Source organism: Podarcis erhardii (assembly GCF_964252035.2).
Source record: "Podarcis erhardii genome assembly, chromosome: 14".
NCBI classification, from domain to species: Eukaryota; Metazoa; Chordata; class Lepidosauria; order Squamata; family Lacertidae; genus Podarcis; species Podarcis erhardii.
Genome location: NC_138503.1, coordinates 39,742,783 through 39,758,477, shown reverse-complemented (window position 1 = coordinate 39,758,477; position 15,695 = coordinate 39,742,783). Strand labels below are relative to the sequence as shown.

At 46.4% G+C, this 15,695-nt stretch overlaps 1 protein-coding gene across 6 annotated transcripts in view; it reads left to right on the top strand.

Moving 5' to 3' along the window:
- Positions 1–15,695, top strand: part of SNX29 (sorting nexin 29) — a 226,228-nt gene that overhangs the window by 35,003 nt on the left and 175,530 nt on the right. For all 6 annotated transcript variants that reach the window (XM_081839688.1, XM_081839690.1, XM_081839691.1 and 3 more), the window contains 2 exons: positions 3,207–3,270; positions 5,355–5,483. In XM_081839688.1, the coding sequence (XP_081695814.1) occupies positions 3,207–3,270; positions 5,355–5,483 (193 nt within the window). The remainder of the gene's footprint in view (positions 1–3,206; positions 3,271–5,354; positions 5,484–15,695) is intronic.

Below are 15,695 nucleotides of genomic sequence, written 5' to 3'. Positions count from 1 at the left end.
TATGCCCCACAAATAACCCAGTGATGCATTTTAAATAAAAGGACACATTCTACTCATGTAAAAATACACTAATTCCCGGTCCATCTGCGGCCTGAATTTAGAAGGTGATTGGGTCAGATCTGGCCTAGCCATGGTCTACATGGACTGGCAGCAGCTCTCCAGGAGGCCAGGAGTCTCTTCCATCCCTACCTGGAGATGCCACTGGGGACTAAACCTGGGAAATTCTGCATGCAAGGCAGATGCGCCACCACTGAGCTCATCCCCCTTTGCCTTAAATCCACCAGTCTTCCGGAAACACCAGCCTTGAAAGTATTGCTTTAGGTTGCAGTCCTATGCACAAGCCTGGAAGTGAGTCCCATTGAAACCAGTGGGATTTCCTTCTGAGCAAAGAGCCATAGGATTGCTTTGTTTGTTGTGGAGTAACATTTTCATCAACAGAGAGGAAGCGAGGAGTAGGTTTTTTGTTTTTGTTTTTTTTACTTCTGCCATTGTGTAATGTATATACAATTGAACAACAACAACAACTGCTCCCCAATAAATATGGCCATAGGATGAGGCCATCACTAGGTGATAGAGCCCATTTTGTTTTTTGGATTCTAAGCCATTTTTTAAACAAGAAGAAGAAGAAGAAGAAGAAGAAGCCAGTATTAAAAACTGATCAAATGTCTGTATACAAGAACTGTGTCCTCATTATCAAGGTTCTTGGAGCAGGACTAAAGCTTTCCTATGTTATTTCCTATACGCTGTTATGTTTCTGTTCCCTATAATGTGTCAGATTAATCTGTAAATTAAAAGGAAAAAACCACCACCACTCAGAGAAATCAAATTTATATTCTGGCATTGAGCTACAGAAGCAATCTGAGAATAAGGTCTTAGCCAAGAGTATATCTGGATATATGCTGACAGATGAGTTCACTTTACAGCTCCTTCTCAAGAGGTGATTGTGAACTATCCTTATCTAATCCTTGACTAGCCACCAAGAGTTTTTTAAATTAATAACGTGCCCTGGAGAAGGAGTACATCTGTACTAAAGCATGTCTCTTCCTGAGCACACGTTCTTCTGAGTTCTGTTTGTATTCCTGCTCCTACTGATAAATCTGTCAGACAAAGCCATTTGGAAGCGAAATGTTCCAAGACTCGGTGGCGCTTTCGGACAGTCTGTATTTTCCACCGTGGCCTGGCTGCTTATTGGGAGTCATAACACAAATGTCGCGGACATCAGATATCTGTGGAGGAAATTATTTAGCCTCTCTCCTGATTCCAAAAGCTTGCAGGCAGGCAGGCAGGCAGGGGGGTTGTGGTTTAGGTATTCATCTAAAGCTTTTTCAGCCCCTTCTTGGGCAATCTTCTGCGAGCCACATGCCATTGGTGGCTGGGGCCAGAGGCAAAAGGGGACAGAGCAATAATGCAAAATTTACCTGCGTACAGTGGGCACCTTTGTACACTTGCACAACTCTCTTTGACCTTCAGGCAACCGAGAGTCATGATCAGGGTTTAAGGATTCATTCCAGGCAGACAAAAGCAGTCTAGGATAAGATTACCAGATTTTTTTCAAAGAATCTGGGGACACTTTTTTTTAAAAAAAAAGGAAAAAAATTTTCCCCCCAAAATAAGAAGTACCGTATTTTTCGCCCTATAGGACACATTTTCCCCCCTCCAAAAATGAAGGAGAAATGTGTGTGCATCCTATGGGGTGAATGCAGGCTTTTGCTGAAGCCTGGAGAGCCCCACCGCCAGCCCCACAAGCTCGGGGGACAGCGGGGAGGCGGAACGCAGCCATCCCGCTGTCCCCCGACTTGGTTAGAAGGCTGGCGGGGGGGGGGGGGAGAAGCCTGCTCCTCCCCGTCGCCAGCCCCGCAAACTCGGGGGACAGCAGCGCCATCCCGCTGTCTCCCGACCTGGTTTGGAGGCTGGCGGAGGGCTTCCCCCTCCCCCAGCCCCGCAAGCTCCCAGAGCGATGCCGAAGCTGCACGCAGCTTCGGCATCGCTCTAGATCCTGTTCTGGGGGAGGGGGAAGCTTGGGCCACGCCTGAGGGCGGAAATATTTTTTTTTCTTTATCCCCCCCCCCCAATCTAGGTGCGTCCTATGGGCTGGTGCGTCCTATAGGGCGAAAAATACGGTAATATCTTCTCTTCTGGGTCTCCTCTGTCGCATGACCTTCCTCTGGGCCCCGGCCCGATCTCTTGGAGTGCTATCTGCCATGGAGTAGGCTTGGATCGGGTCAGGCCTGGGCTCGGCCACGCAGTGGCGTAGCGTGGGTTGTCAGCACCCGGGGCAAGGCAAGTAATTTGTGCCCCCTAACCTGTGGATTTGCGCCCCCAACCCTGTGGATTTGCGCCCCCTAACCCTAACCCCAGATGTTGCGCCCGGTGCGGCCAGCCCCCCTGCACCCCCCACGCTACGCCACTGCGGCCACGTGTCCTTGCCCTCACGGTGCTCTCCTACCTCTCTTCCTCAACGGCGGTGGCGGCAGCAGGTTGGGGCTCCCCTCTTTTCTCCTTCCTCTTTCTCTTCCTTGTCTTTTCCTCCTTCTCCCTGCGTCGGGGTTTTTACTGGCCCTGGAGCGCTGCTGGGCAGTCGGCCAGGTGGCCGGGCGCTCTCGATTTGGGTCATGGGGGGGGTCAGTGGTTCCCCCAGTTGACGCGCCGGGCATCCCCAGTTCCCCCTCAGCAGTGGCAGCAGCAGTCTCAGCAGCCCAGAGCCAGCCTGGTAGTGCAGTTGGCTCTGGCTGGCTTCAGGAGCTGCTCGCTGCTGTGGCACCCACCATTTTGCCTAGCCGGAAGTCCCCATATGATGTGTTTTGTGCCGTTGAACTAATAAATCTACAACACTTAAAATATAAATCTGGAGGCGTTAAATGAAATCCGGGGACATTTCGGTGATGGATTTTATCCTGGGATAGATTTGTAAATCCGGGGACTGTCCCCGGGAAACGGGGAAATCTAGTAACCATAGTCTGGGAGGGAGTGTCAGGGGTGAGAGAGAGTCTTAGAAAGTCAGAGAAAGAGATTTGGAAGGCTGCATTTGACCTCTGGGTCTGAGATTCTCCAACTCTGTTCTAAATTTTACAATACATTAAAAACACCACCACCAAGCAAAACACCACATTGATAACATGTATGAATTTCAGAGCTTTCGTTGTGTTAGACACATAACTGGAGCGATATATTCCATTTCTCTCCCTGCCCCCTGTTTTCTTCCGCAGCTGAACTTCGGCAAGCCATTGTGGCCATGATGAATAGAAAGCATGAACTGGAAGAGCAGAGCAGGTAACCAGAGTGCAGTGGCTTGGTCAACCTCATGCAAAGATGCTATATCCACAGCATTAGGGCGGGAGGAGTTTTCCTGGATTGCATTTGCATGTGAAGGGGTCAAGAGGATGCTGCCCCACCAGACTCCTCCCTTTGTACCCCACTAATTTTGCCTCCATGCTCGCGCACATATTGGTCCTGTGTTTGGTGCCAGCGTGAAGGGAGCCCTGTGCACTTAGTGGTGTGCAAGGGCTCCTCCGGTGCTCAGGAACCCTGAGTGAAACACACCTGTACAGGTTTGGGGTCCCTTGACACTGGCCCTGGAGTAAACGCATATTGTGGTCCTTGTGTCCCTCTCTGCTAAACCAATAAGCAGTAAGGAATGGTGGGGGAAACATGAAATGAGTCATCACTAGAGGTATGCATCTTGAATAATCGTTGCTGAACGTTCATACCATTTGATGTTTCCTAATAATCTGTTTCAAGCGGCATTCATTTGCATATGAATAAAACAGTAATTCTGGAGGAGCCAACGTTTTTATGTTTTTAGATAGCGCATGCATGTGCTGCAGACAGCACCATCCCAGTAGAGGCATTCCCTCCTGTACGATGACACCTTTTGAATAGATTCATCGAGACGTTGCCTCCCGAGTCACAACCCATTGTTATATTCAGATGCTCGAGACGCTGGAGGTGAATGAAGGGCTCTGAATCGTAGGAAAATTATACATGCCTAGTTGTGGCAAGCCAAAGATACGTGCAGCACACATGAGAGCTCTGTTCCCTTTATGGCAGAAGTGTTAGGAAACCAGTGGCCCTCCAGATCAGGGACCCCCAAACTTGGCTCTCCAGATGTTTTGGTACTACAACTCCCATCATCCCTAGCTAACAGGACCAGTGGTCAGGGATGATGACAGTTGTAGTCCCAAAACATCTGGAGGGCCGAGTTTGGGGATGCCTGCTCCAGATGTTCTTGTGGAACTGCAACTCCTAACAGCTCCAGCCAAACATGGCCAGTAGTCAGGAACGATGGGAGTGGGAGTCCCACAGTACCCAGAGGGCCACAGGCTTCTGTCCCTGGAGGGGTGATGGACCATTCCTGGAGGAAACTGGGCCGCTAATTTGTAACAGCTGGCCTTGACATCAAAGGGGAAGATAAATTTTCAGGCAGGCACAGACACACCCACACACTCCAGAAGCAGGAGAGGAGCAGCAGCCAGGTCAACTGCAAAGCAGGTGAAACTTGTGTTACCATCTTCCTGCTTTGCTATGGCTCCCCCCTGAAGGGAGAGGAGACCTCTGGACCATCCCTGAAGGACCCTGTACTTACACACCATTGGTTTGTAACAGCTGGCCTTCACACCAGACTTCTGGGTGGGGAGGTTAAAGGGGGTGGGGTGGAAATTGTCGGTTTGATATGAATATTTGGATTACGATGAGGTTTTGTTTATTTGCTAGTTAGTGGGCCAGAGTATTTCTTTGTTTATTATATGAGGGTGGCACTGTGGGTTAAACCACAGAGCCTAGGGCTTGCCAATCAGAAAGTCGGTGGTTCAAATCCCTGCGATGGGGTGAGCTCCCATTGCTCGGTCCCTGCTCCTACCAACATAGCAGTTCAAAAGCACATCAAAGTGGAAGTAGATAAATAGGTACCGCTCCAGTGGGAAGGTAAACGGCGTTTCTGTGCACTGCTCTGGTTCGCCAGAAGCGGCTTAGTCATGCTGGCCACATGACCCGGAAGCTGTACGCCGGCTCCCTCGGCCAATAAAGCGAGATGAGCACCGCAGCCCCAGAGTTGGCCACAACTGGACCTAATGGCCAGGGGTCCCTTTACCTTATACAGCTAGTATGTCCCCACCACCCCATGGATGTTATGTTCTTTGAAATACTAATGTATTGTGTAATTTCCCCCACCATTTCCCCCTAGGGTATAATGTATTGTATTTTTCTTCTTCTTCTGTAAGTCACTTGGAGACCTTCAGGCGACAAGCGACGAATAAGTTTAATGAATGAATGAATATTGAAACAGGCCTGCCTTGACAAGTGTGATGCCATGATGGACGGTGCTGTGTCCATAACGCTGTGCTCTTTTCCCCCCTCAGTTCCTTGCGGAACCTCCTCGACGGAGAGATGGAGCATTCTGCGGGGCTTCGGCAAGAAGTCGACAACCTGAAGAAGAAAGTTTCCGAGCAGGAGGAGCGCTACACCGTGAAGATCCAGGCCTTGGCAAGGTAGGGAAGTGTGGGTGATGTGGCTTCCCTGGGTCTGGTGGGAGGTAGCCTGGTGCTAAGGAAGCTTGCCTTTCCTTGGAGATGCTCCTCCACCCAAGACCGGTCTGGAGAACACTCAGGCTACCAACCTATGGCTGGGAAGTGACTGTGTATGAGCAAACTGCAAATTATCTTCCTTTATTATGCAAGGTGATTTGTATCATGAATACAGTGGTACCTTGGGTTACATACGCTTCAGGTTACATACGCTTCAGGTTACAGACTCCGCTAACCCAGAAATCGTGCTGCAGGTTAAGAGCTTTGCTTCAGGATGAGAACAGAAATCGTGCTCTGGCAGCAAGGAGGCAGCAGGAGGCCCCATTAGCTAAAGTGGTGCTTCAGGTTAAGTACGGACCTCCAGAACGAATTAAGTACTTACCCCGAGGTACCACTGTACGTTGAAATGAAAAGCTTTAATCCCTGTTGTGAGGGGGGAACAACCCCCCCCAAATGCCCACTATTTACGTTGATACAAGTTAACATATTATGTTTAGTGAGGTTATTATTTCCAAACAAAGAGAAATCACTTTTAAAGCAACAACAAATGTTTCTGAGTGTTCCCCTCCCCACTACATAATATTCACAAGGACCCATTTGGCTGAACCATGTCCACACATTTGTGTGGAGTGTTCCACTGAAATGAAGAGAAACTACGCAGCGGCAGTTCAAGTAGGGCTGGATGCAATTTCACCAAAATAAGGCAGGCAAAGAACAAAACATACTCAGGATGACACCATTCATATCCGTTCCTCTGCAAGCTCTGCTGTAATATTTAAGGTTTCAAGGAAGATTGTGTCCTACGTGGATGAGGTTAGGCTCAGCTGCTGCCCCCTTCCAGCTGTGCTTTCTTCTAGGCCAGGGGTTGGCAACCTAAGGCCCATGGGCCACAAGTGGCTCATGGGGGTCGTTTAACCGGCTCATGGACCCCTGCCGCCTGCTTGGTCGACTCCCGTGTACCACGCTAAACCGGCATGGAGCAGAGCGGGGACCACCTTCCACAACACTGGCCGGCTTCCCATTGGCCGCAGGAAGCTCCTGCAGCCAATGGGAAGCTGCGCACGCCTCCTCCGTGCCGGAAGGAGCACCGGAAATAGCATTTGTGTGCACGCACTCCGGCCCATCACGGCGTCTGCGGGACTGTGAACCAGCCCAAGCCACAAAAACTTTGCCATTCTAGGTTGAGCAAACCAAGTTTGGTAGCTTCTGGGTTGTCCTTAGATCTCAACCCTCCACCCCAGTGATCTTCAGCTGGTCTAGACCTGAGTCCCACCTCCCGGCTCCCGAGCAGCAACATGGGACCTGCTTTCATATTTTCACTTTGGATTTATACTTAATAGTGCTAATGATGCACTTTGTTTAATCCTAAAACAACAATCTGCAGAGAAATGTATGTGGTGTAACGCCAGCACTACTACTGAATGAAAACTAGCTCTGCAGTGAGGCATGAGCACCTGATTCGCCGAAAATATGTATCTTATTTTTAAAAAATCGTTCGTTCTTTTCTCCTGCCACATCACCTCACCTGTGGAAATGGATACAAATGAGCATCTAATTGCAAGAACGGGCCCTAGTCCAAACTCACATGAGGTGCTCCTTTGGTCTGGTCAGCTTCAGCTGGAATCTCATATGGTGGCAACAGCTTTGCTGCAGCCCACTGGTTGAAGACCTATGTTCAATCCTTCAGAGCCCAGTCTTTGTCTTTATTTCAGAGTTCCAGTTTTGAGTGCTGTACACAGGCGTGGCAGCACCCAATGAAGGATGCTTTTTGCAAAGGGAGCTGCAACCAGCCCTATCACTATTGGTCCCCTTTCTTTAGGGACCTTGCTTCTGGGTGCAGGGACCAAATGTTGTCTTGGGTACTGGAAATAGAAACTCCACAAAAGGAATCTGATATCACTTCTTAGCTTGTTGCACTTTTATTTGTTTACTGCTATGTCTGTATCCCATCATTCCACCAAGGAGCTCTAGGGTGTGGTACGTGGTTCTCCCTCTCCCCATTTTTATCCTCACGACAACCCTGTTTAGACTAGTTTAGACTGAGAGTGGCCCAAGAGTGAGCTTTATGGCTGAATTGAGGATTTGAACCCTGGTTCCCAAGGTTCTAGTCCAGCATGTGCATTTTCTCTCTCTTCTGGAATAGGTCAACCCAATTAGTAAGCTCTGTGTCTTGCAAACTCTTTCCCAATATGTTATTCCAATCTCTTTCTTTCTTTTCTTTTTTAAAAAAGAGTGAATAGATTTTCTTAACAACACTGAGTTTTGTGCTATTTAGGGATGATGGATTATGTTTGAATGATGAGTAAGCAACTCAATAGATTTTTTTAAACCGGTTTCCTGTGCTTTTTTTCTTTTTTCTGCTTGGTGTTGTTGTCTTGTTGATGCTCCAGTGCCCCATAATGCAACTCTGCTGTTTTCAATTTTGAAATTGGTTCCAAAAACCTGTCACCGTTCACCTTTTGCTGATTGATACATGCGGTAGTAACTCTATCTGTAGTCATTTCTACTGGAGTCTTCCTAGGTTGATTGCGGAACACAGGCGTGTTTAAACATTTCTCAGAAAGTTTGCGATATCGCTCAGTGTTAATACAAATAGGTCAGCTGTCAGCTTCAATGCAGCAACAAATATATCTAAGCCTTTGCTGCAAAATTTCGAATAACAAAGAGAGACTTGAGCACCACACTTCTCAAAAGTATCTTGAATATCGGCTGTTGTAGCATATAAACAAGAAAGTCCTTTAGGTTGAAATTATGGGTCTCTCCACCCCCTGGAACAGTCTTTCTGTCCTAATTCCAAGCTGAGTCAACAGTCCTGTATGTCATCTGTTGAAGCACTTAAGTAGGGATTGTGATGTCAGGTAACAGCTTCAAAGCGGGCTGTTCTCAGCACCAATCAGCTGATCATTGCTGGGTGCACACACCTTCAAAGGAGCTCACTATAAGTACTGATCAGCTGACCAGTGGTTCCAGGAACTCCCTTTTGAAGTCCATTTGTAGGTGCAATGTGAATCCAAGCAACACCTGCAAACAAAAAACTTCATTGGAGTTGAGGAGCCAAATTAGTCTGGTAAGCCAGATCTTTACCTTCTCCCACCCCTGCAAGCCAGCTTTCCCAGGTGGGTGGGGCCATGCATCTGCCAATCATCTGATGTCAGGTGACTGATAGGTGGGCAGTCCCACTCACCTCTCAGAGTTGAGCTGCCCATGTAGGGGTCGCCTCTGCTCCGCCAGCGTGTTTCCTACAGGGAACGCATTGGCAAAGCATCATCCTTCAGGATTGAACCATCTGCTCACCAACTGATGTCACCCAGTGGCAACAACTGATGGACGGGTGGGTGTCATTCTTTGGGCCAGCTGGGACCCCCAGAGAACCAGGATTGCCCCATGGGACAGAGGTTCTCCACCATGGGCTCGATGGACCAGTGGATTGACTTGGTATAAGGCATCTTCCTATGTTCAGCTGAGAAGAGTGCTTGTTCTGGGGATGTGGTTACTCTTTGGACAGCTAGCATGGACTTGTTAGAATTCCTGCTCCATGATTGCAGTCATGGGATTGTTGTCTATCACATGATGGTATATGTTTTGACTCCACAGAGTGGGAAGTGACGAAAACAGGATGTTTGTGTTACTGTGTTCTGTGAAGTGGGACTATTGTTCTTTGTTCTTTTTCTCTTTGCTGTCTGATGCTAGAGAGAGAGGGAGCCATGTTGCAGTGCTCTGTGTGTGTTTGTATGTAAATAAAGTAGATTAGCCAAAATGCTGAGTTGCTGAGGTCTGTCACGCATGATGCGCAAACTCTGCAGATCCCTAAGTGTGCCGGTGTCGGTTGGCATTGGTCACTGTGATGTTCGGGCTGAAGAAAGCTTTTGAAGCTCCCGAACAATGGACCAGGAGGGAGGGAACATGCCAGTCAGGTATGTGTCTCTGCCAGGGTCCTACTCAAGTGTAGGCTGAACTCCTGACAGGACTGTGGTGACGCTATCAGTACCCTGTAGCAGACTTCATAAATCCTTCAACTAAGACTCTTCAGCTTCCCGGCTTGTCTCTTTAGGAAACGGAGTGGATGGCAATGGAAAGTAACAAAAATTAGCTACTGACTAAGCTTAGATTCTTGGTATGAAAAGCTGAAGCTCTGAACGTGCCTTTTGCTCAGCTCTTCTTTCGGCGGTAGACTAAGCAGAGTGGATTTGCCCGAGTAACTCTACATATTAGTTGGCCAGAAATGGTTTTGAATTTGCATTCAAGGTGTCTGAAATCTTCCAAATGAAAGGGCATTCGTAATCATGCCATGTTTGGCAAAATAGAAGCGCAACTTTTCCAAGCTCTTGCTGCTGTGTTTGTCTTATCTTATTTTCTTTTTTTTTATTAAAACCAAATCTCCTAAGTTATCATTTGGAAGTACGCGGAATGGGGCTGGAATCAACCATTTATCCCCAAGAACCGTGCAATTTTATTTGACAGCCAATCATAAGATCTCTCTCTGTGTGTGTGCGCGTTTGTTTCCTTTTCCTTTGAGCTTTCACCAGGGCAGCAATTCTGCGAGGCAAGTAAGTGGAGAGGAAGTGCAATCTCATAGTCTCCCTATCTAAATTCTTTACCAAAGAGATGGTGATGTCTTAAATTGCTTTCGGAACAGAATTAAAACAAATTTCCAGAGAAGAGGCTTGCTTGCAGCTGTTGGCTATAGAACTTCTTATGTTCTGAGCAGAGGAACCAAGGAGGTGGCTTGTGAGATTCCCATCCCTGGAGACAGATGCTACCGTAGAGGAACCTTTAGGTTCTAGTCGTACAGGGGCTGCTGCTCTACCCTGATTAATTTTGATGAATGCTCCTTGATGAATATATCCTCAGTGTGTGGCATTCAGGCTGTGTTATCAGTTTCTACATTTTCTGTGATGGTTTTGTTCATGTTTTGGTATCTATAAAATTTAGTTCGCCTTTTCTAAAATCACCAGAAATTGTGTGTGTGTGTGTGGGTGAGATTCTGACTAAACATTAAAAATAACATTCTGACAGTAAGAGCTTTTTGACAGTGGAGCAGAGTGTGGTGGACTCTCCTTCATTGGATAAATAAAGTTTGATGGCCACCTGTCACGGAGTCATTAGCTGTGATTCCTGCATTTCAGTGGTTTGGACTAGATGAATCTTGATTTTCCTCCCAACTCTACAATTCTGTGATTCCAAGTACAGTAACAAGTATTAACAATAAGAGCACAATATATAGCAGCATGTCAATTCAGGATGCCATTAAGAAGATCAGTCATCAAAGCCAAGAGCAAAAAAGGAAGGAAGGAAGGAAGGAAATAGAAGGAGAAGAAATCAGGAAAGGAAAGGGAAGAGAGAGAATAAACTCTGGCAGAGCTGTGCTATGGTGCAGTGACCATGGCTTGTTTACACTACAGTGGAACCTTGGTTGTTGAGCATAACCCGTTCTGGGAGAACGCTCGACTTCCGAAACGTTCAACAACTAAGGCGCAATTGCCAGTTGGCAAAATCCATTGAAAAAATAGAGAAATGAACCTCGGAAGCCATTCGACTTTTGAAGCACCTTCAAAAACAAAAGCCAAAATGTTCAACTTCCGAAGCATTCGACAACCAAGGTTCCACTGTATCTGAAATGGGGAAGTCTGGGTTAGGAAGAACTGAGACAAATAAAACCATGGTTTAAGTTCATGGCTAGTGAACTGAAAGTAAGCTAGAGATCCTTGTTTTGGGTGTGATGCGGAACTCAAGTTTTCACAAACCAGTGGTCTAAGAGGGGAGGGACATGGGAGTGGCCATGATACTCCTCACAGGTCGATAAACCATAGTTTACCAGAGGAGGAATATTAATATCTGAACTGGATTGTAGTTATTTAGCCTTTTATAACTTTGCACCTATGCTACTTCAAATCTATTTCAATTAAAAGCTTTGTTCAATGGTTGAGCTTTGATTGTCAAAAGTCTGCGTTCCCTCCCTTCCGCATTACAGAAAGAGCAAATCTGTTTCCAGGATGGCATACAGCAATAACATGTTCCACTGAGCAAACATCTGAAAAACGTAGTGTGTGTATGTGTGCAAAAGTTTCCTTTCCAAACCTGGCAGTAAAATGCAAGTGCCTGAAATTTATTAAAACATTTCATTAAGCATTTAGGGTGCTAAATAATTTACTTAGGGTTAGCTGAATAGCAGCTAAATTACATAACATGAATTCCAACACTTGTAAAGCATGAATTTCATCCTTGAGCTCCAGTCCTTCCCAAATGTAGAAACAGGACATTTTATGTAAGATTGTAACCAATCAAGTTTTTCTTGGAGTAGACCCACTGAAATTAATATACCTAAGTTAGGCATGCTTACTAATTTCAGTAGGTTTACTCTGAGCATGGCTATTGTCAGGGACGCAGCGGGAGCGCAGGGAGGGGAGGAGATGGAGAGCGAGGGGGAGCAATCCGAGGGCAGCGTAGGAGAAGAAGACAGTAGCCCGAGAGATTCCATGAGCCTCTCCAGCGAATCGGAAGATTCACAGAAGGGGGCGCCGGTGGCCAGGGCAAGGGGGGCCCCAAGGGGGACACCCCAGAAGCAAGGGGGCAGCGGGGACTCCCAGAGCAGCAGTTGGAAATCAGGACCAGCTTCCCCACCAGAGCGCAGTGGGGGGGAGGAGTCCCAGGTATCGGGACCAGCGTATTCACCACCAGCGAGAGGAGATGAGTCAGGATTGACCACGCCTCCATCGGAGAGCGGGGGAACGGTCAAGAGGAAGGTTGCCGGCTGGGCGCGCGCGCCAAGTTCAAATGTACAGGCGAGCAGCACAGCAGGTAGCCCGGATAGGGAGCCAGGTCCCAAAGCCCGCCGGAAGGAGGGGGAAGAATCAGGGGGGTCAGCGTCAGAAGAGTCCAGAAAGGATGAAACCCCAGAGGGCAGGAGGGCCCAGAGGAGGAAGGAACTTAGGAAGAGGTGGAGCACGGCTAGAGTCTTAAACTGGTGTGGAAGGGGAGGAGACTCAGATGGAGCTTCGCCGGTCTAGGGGTTAAGACGTAGAGTTGCACGCTGCGGCTTTGAAATGGAAACCAAACTTCAATAAAGACTTTTGTACATAACGACAGCCTGGCGTTGGTCCTCTGTGAGCTGGGACCAAGGGGCAGCTCTGACAGCTATTGATAGCTGCAACCCATTATTTTTATATTAGCATGGGAAGACCTGTAATTGACATCTTGAAATATTGCCAGAGAGTTTCCAATACGTGAAAAACCCCCAAGAAGAAATGTATCTAACGAATTCAAAGCAGGATAGGTGCAAAGTAATTTTTAAACGACAAAGTACTGTATCCAGCTGTGTCCAGAATTGCTGCTGTTGGCATCCATCTGTCTTGAGAGACAATGGAGTGCGCCTCCAAGGGTGAAGTCGGACCGCTGCTTTGACAGCACTGCAGTGACCTTCCCAGGGTGCAAGTCTGGGCAGTGTGTTCTGGGCTGCCCAGAAGACAAGACCGCTCTTTCTGCCTCACTGATGTGGTCCAAAGGAAAGCAGAGCAATAGGTTTGGGACCAGCTTGGCTGCAGGAGTTGATGGAAAGAGGCATGCAAGGTGCCCTCCAACTGCCTTAGGGACTGCACTCTGGATTTGTGTAGGGCTTACTCTTTAGCCTTTTCTTCTCCTGAAGATATCCCACAAGGCAGTGAACGTTGAGGATCAGAGTTTCCCTTTTCCTAGATGGGCAACCTTCCCAGGTTGACGATCACCACCTGCCTCTCACTTTCCTCTACAGCACGTGCAGAAATTGTCTTCTTTCCCATGGGACTCACTATTGGTCTCGTCCACTCCATCTGCCAGAGCCTGTCTTCACATGCAGGGGAAGTCCCTAGAAACACTGAAATTAGTGGAACAGCAATTTCTTTATCCTAATGCAAATTTGTTGCCTCATTCAAACTTTCATAAAAGTAATTTTGAATATTATTAAGGGCATATGCATATTCTGCTAAATGAAATTTACTTCACCATTGAGTAGTTGCAAAGATGTATCTAACTTTTGGGTTCTGTGTCCAGTTAGAAAACCGTATTTGAGAGGGATTGTTTAGAATAAAAACTACTCTCCCTCCCCCCAACTCATTATTTTAGGATGAGGCAGAAAATCCTTCTTATTTGTAAGCCATCCATTGCCAACTTATGTTATGCTACTCTAGTAAAAAACAAAAGTTTATGTTAGATAGATTTTATTTTATTTTCTAGCTCAATATGTCATAAGTTGGTGATCCATCAGTTCCAATTGCATCTGGCAAACTCTAGCTTTATGCATTTGAACCTTCCATATCTGGGACTAAGAATCACGAGTCCCTGACCAAGACATGCAAGGGAAAAATGAAGCCAACACGATGTACTTTAAATCTGTAGTCATTTTTTGGCACTATAATCCCCCCCAAAGTGTCTGTAGATTATTAGGCATCACAAAGTCTGTGGTCACTATAAAGCACCTAAAGCTAAAAGCAGTAAAAGCAATTAAAATGTAAATATACTTTTCATGGGTAGATTATAACTTTGTTTTATTGAGCTTTTCAGAATTACAATAACTTTGTTTCATTACGTTTCTCAGAACTACAATAAACGGAAAGCTATAATCTTCCCGTTAACCCTTCTCTTGCATTCTTTAAAGGCTAAAACTTGGTGAGTTTAGCTAAATTGTTTTCTCTCTCGTTCAGATTCAAGTGATAATTTTAGCAGAGTTGCTCCCGTTCTGTAAAGATCAAGTCTGATGCTTGGTGTTTGGATTCTGCACATGGAAGCTGTAAGACTAATATTCAGCATAAAATGCCTTCGGGATCTTCATTTAAATTTCATCGTTGTGTAATGTATACTCCGTGGCCACACAGGAATTTGTACCGTTCTGGAGGAGGCTGAATTAAGCAAAGTTGCACTGACCAGAAATCAGACTTGACAGCTCTGTAATTATTAAAGAAAATATACTGGCCAAGTCATTTCCCAGTGAATTCTTAGGAGATTCCTCCTGAAGGCTCCTTTGTAATGTCACTTTTATGTAGCAATCATTCCCCAAGTTGAGAAAATGTTCCCTTGATTTAACTAGCACTGTTCAAAAGAACAACAGCAAGTTCAGTCTTGCACATGGAATGAACAGTTGTTGTTCGTCCATGCTAAACAAAGCTGCTCATTTCTTGGACACTGATAATAAGCACCACCATGGGTTTTCAAGTTCGAACAAGTTCAAACGTTTCTGTACCCTTATCCAACACCCCCAAATCATTTTGTTGTGATTTATTAGCCGAAATGCCCCCTGTTTGGGGGAGTTATGGCAGGTAAGGAACAGAAGAAGAGTCTGCTAAAACAGGCTGGTGGCCCAAATAGTCCAGCATCCTGTTCTCACACTGGCTAATCTACAAGAAGCCCACAAGTTGGACCTGAGTAGAACAGCACTCTCCAGTAGCATTATTCCCTCTGGCAGTGGTACTTTCCAGAAACAATACATGATTCCCCTCCCCACAAACCTTTCTTTTGTGTGTGTGTGTGTGCAGTTCTGAGAAACGTAATGAAACAAGGTTATTGTAATTCTGAAAAGCGCAATAAAACAAAGTTATAATCTACTCATGAAAAGTATATTTGAGTAAATGTGGTATATCTGAGAGGTAAAAATGCTGCCAAAGAAAAGAAAAGAAAAGAAAAGAAAAGAAAAGAAAAGGAAAGAAAAGAAAAGAAAAGAAAAGAAAAGAAAAGAAAAGAAAAGAAAACAGTGGTACCTCAGCTTAAGAACTTAATTTGTTCTGGAGGTCCGTTCTTAACCTGAAACTGTTCTTAACCTGAGGTACCACTTTAGCTAATGGGACTTCCCTCTGCCGCCGCCACACGGTTTCTGTTCTTATCCTGAAGCAAAGTTCTTAACCTGAGGTACTATTTCTGGGTTAGCGGAGTCTGTAACCTGAAGCGTCTGTAACCCAAGGTACCACTGTATGTGGAAGAATGATATTTCAGTCTGCTACACTCGACCAGTGTTTTTGGAAAATTGCCCCTAGTTGGGACAAAGGAAAAAAACCAAAACACTCCAGTAGCAAAAAATGAGATTTCTTGGGATGTTTTTCCTGCCCTGGGCATTTTTTCGTTGAAAGAAACCTGCTTGGGCATATTTTGCTTGTTAATGCTAGTCATGGGGAGGGGAGGAGAGTAGGCGAAAGTTCTGCTCCAGGCACCTTC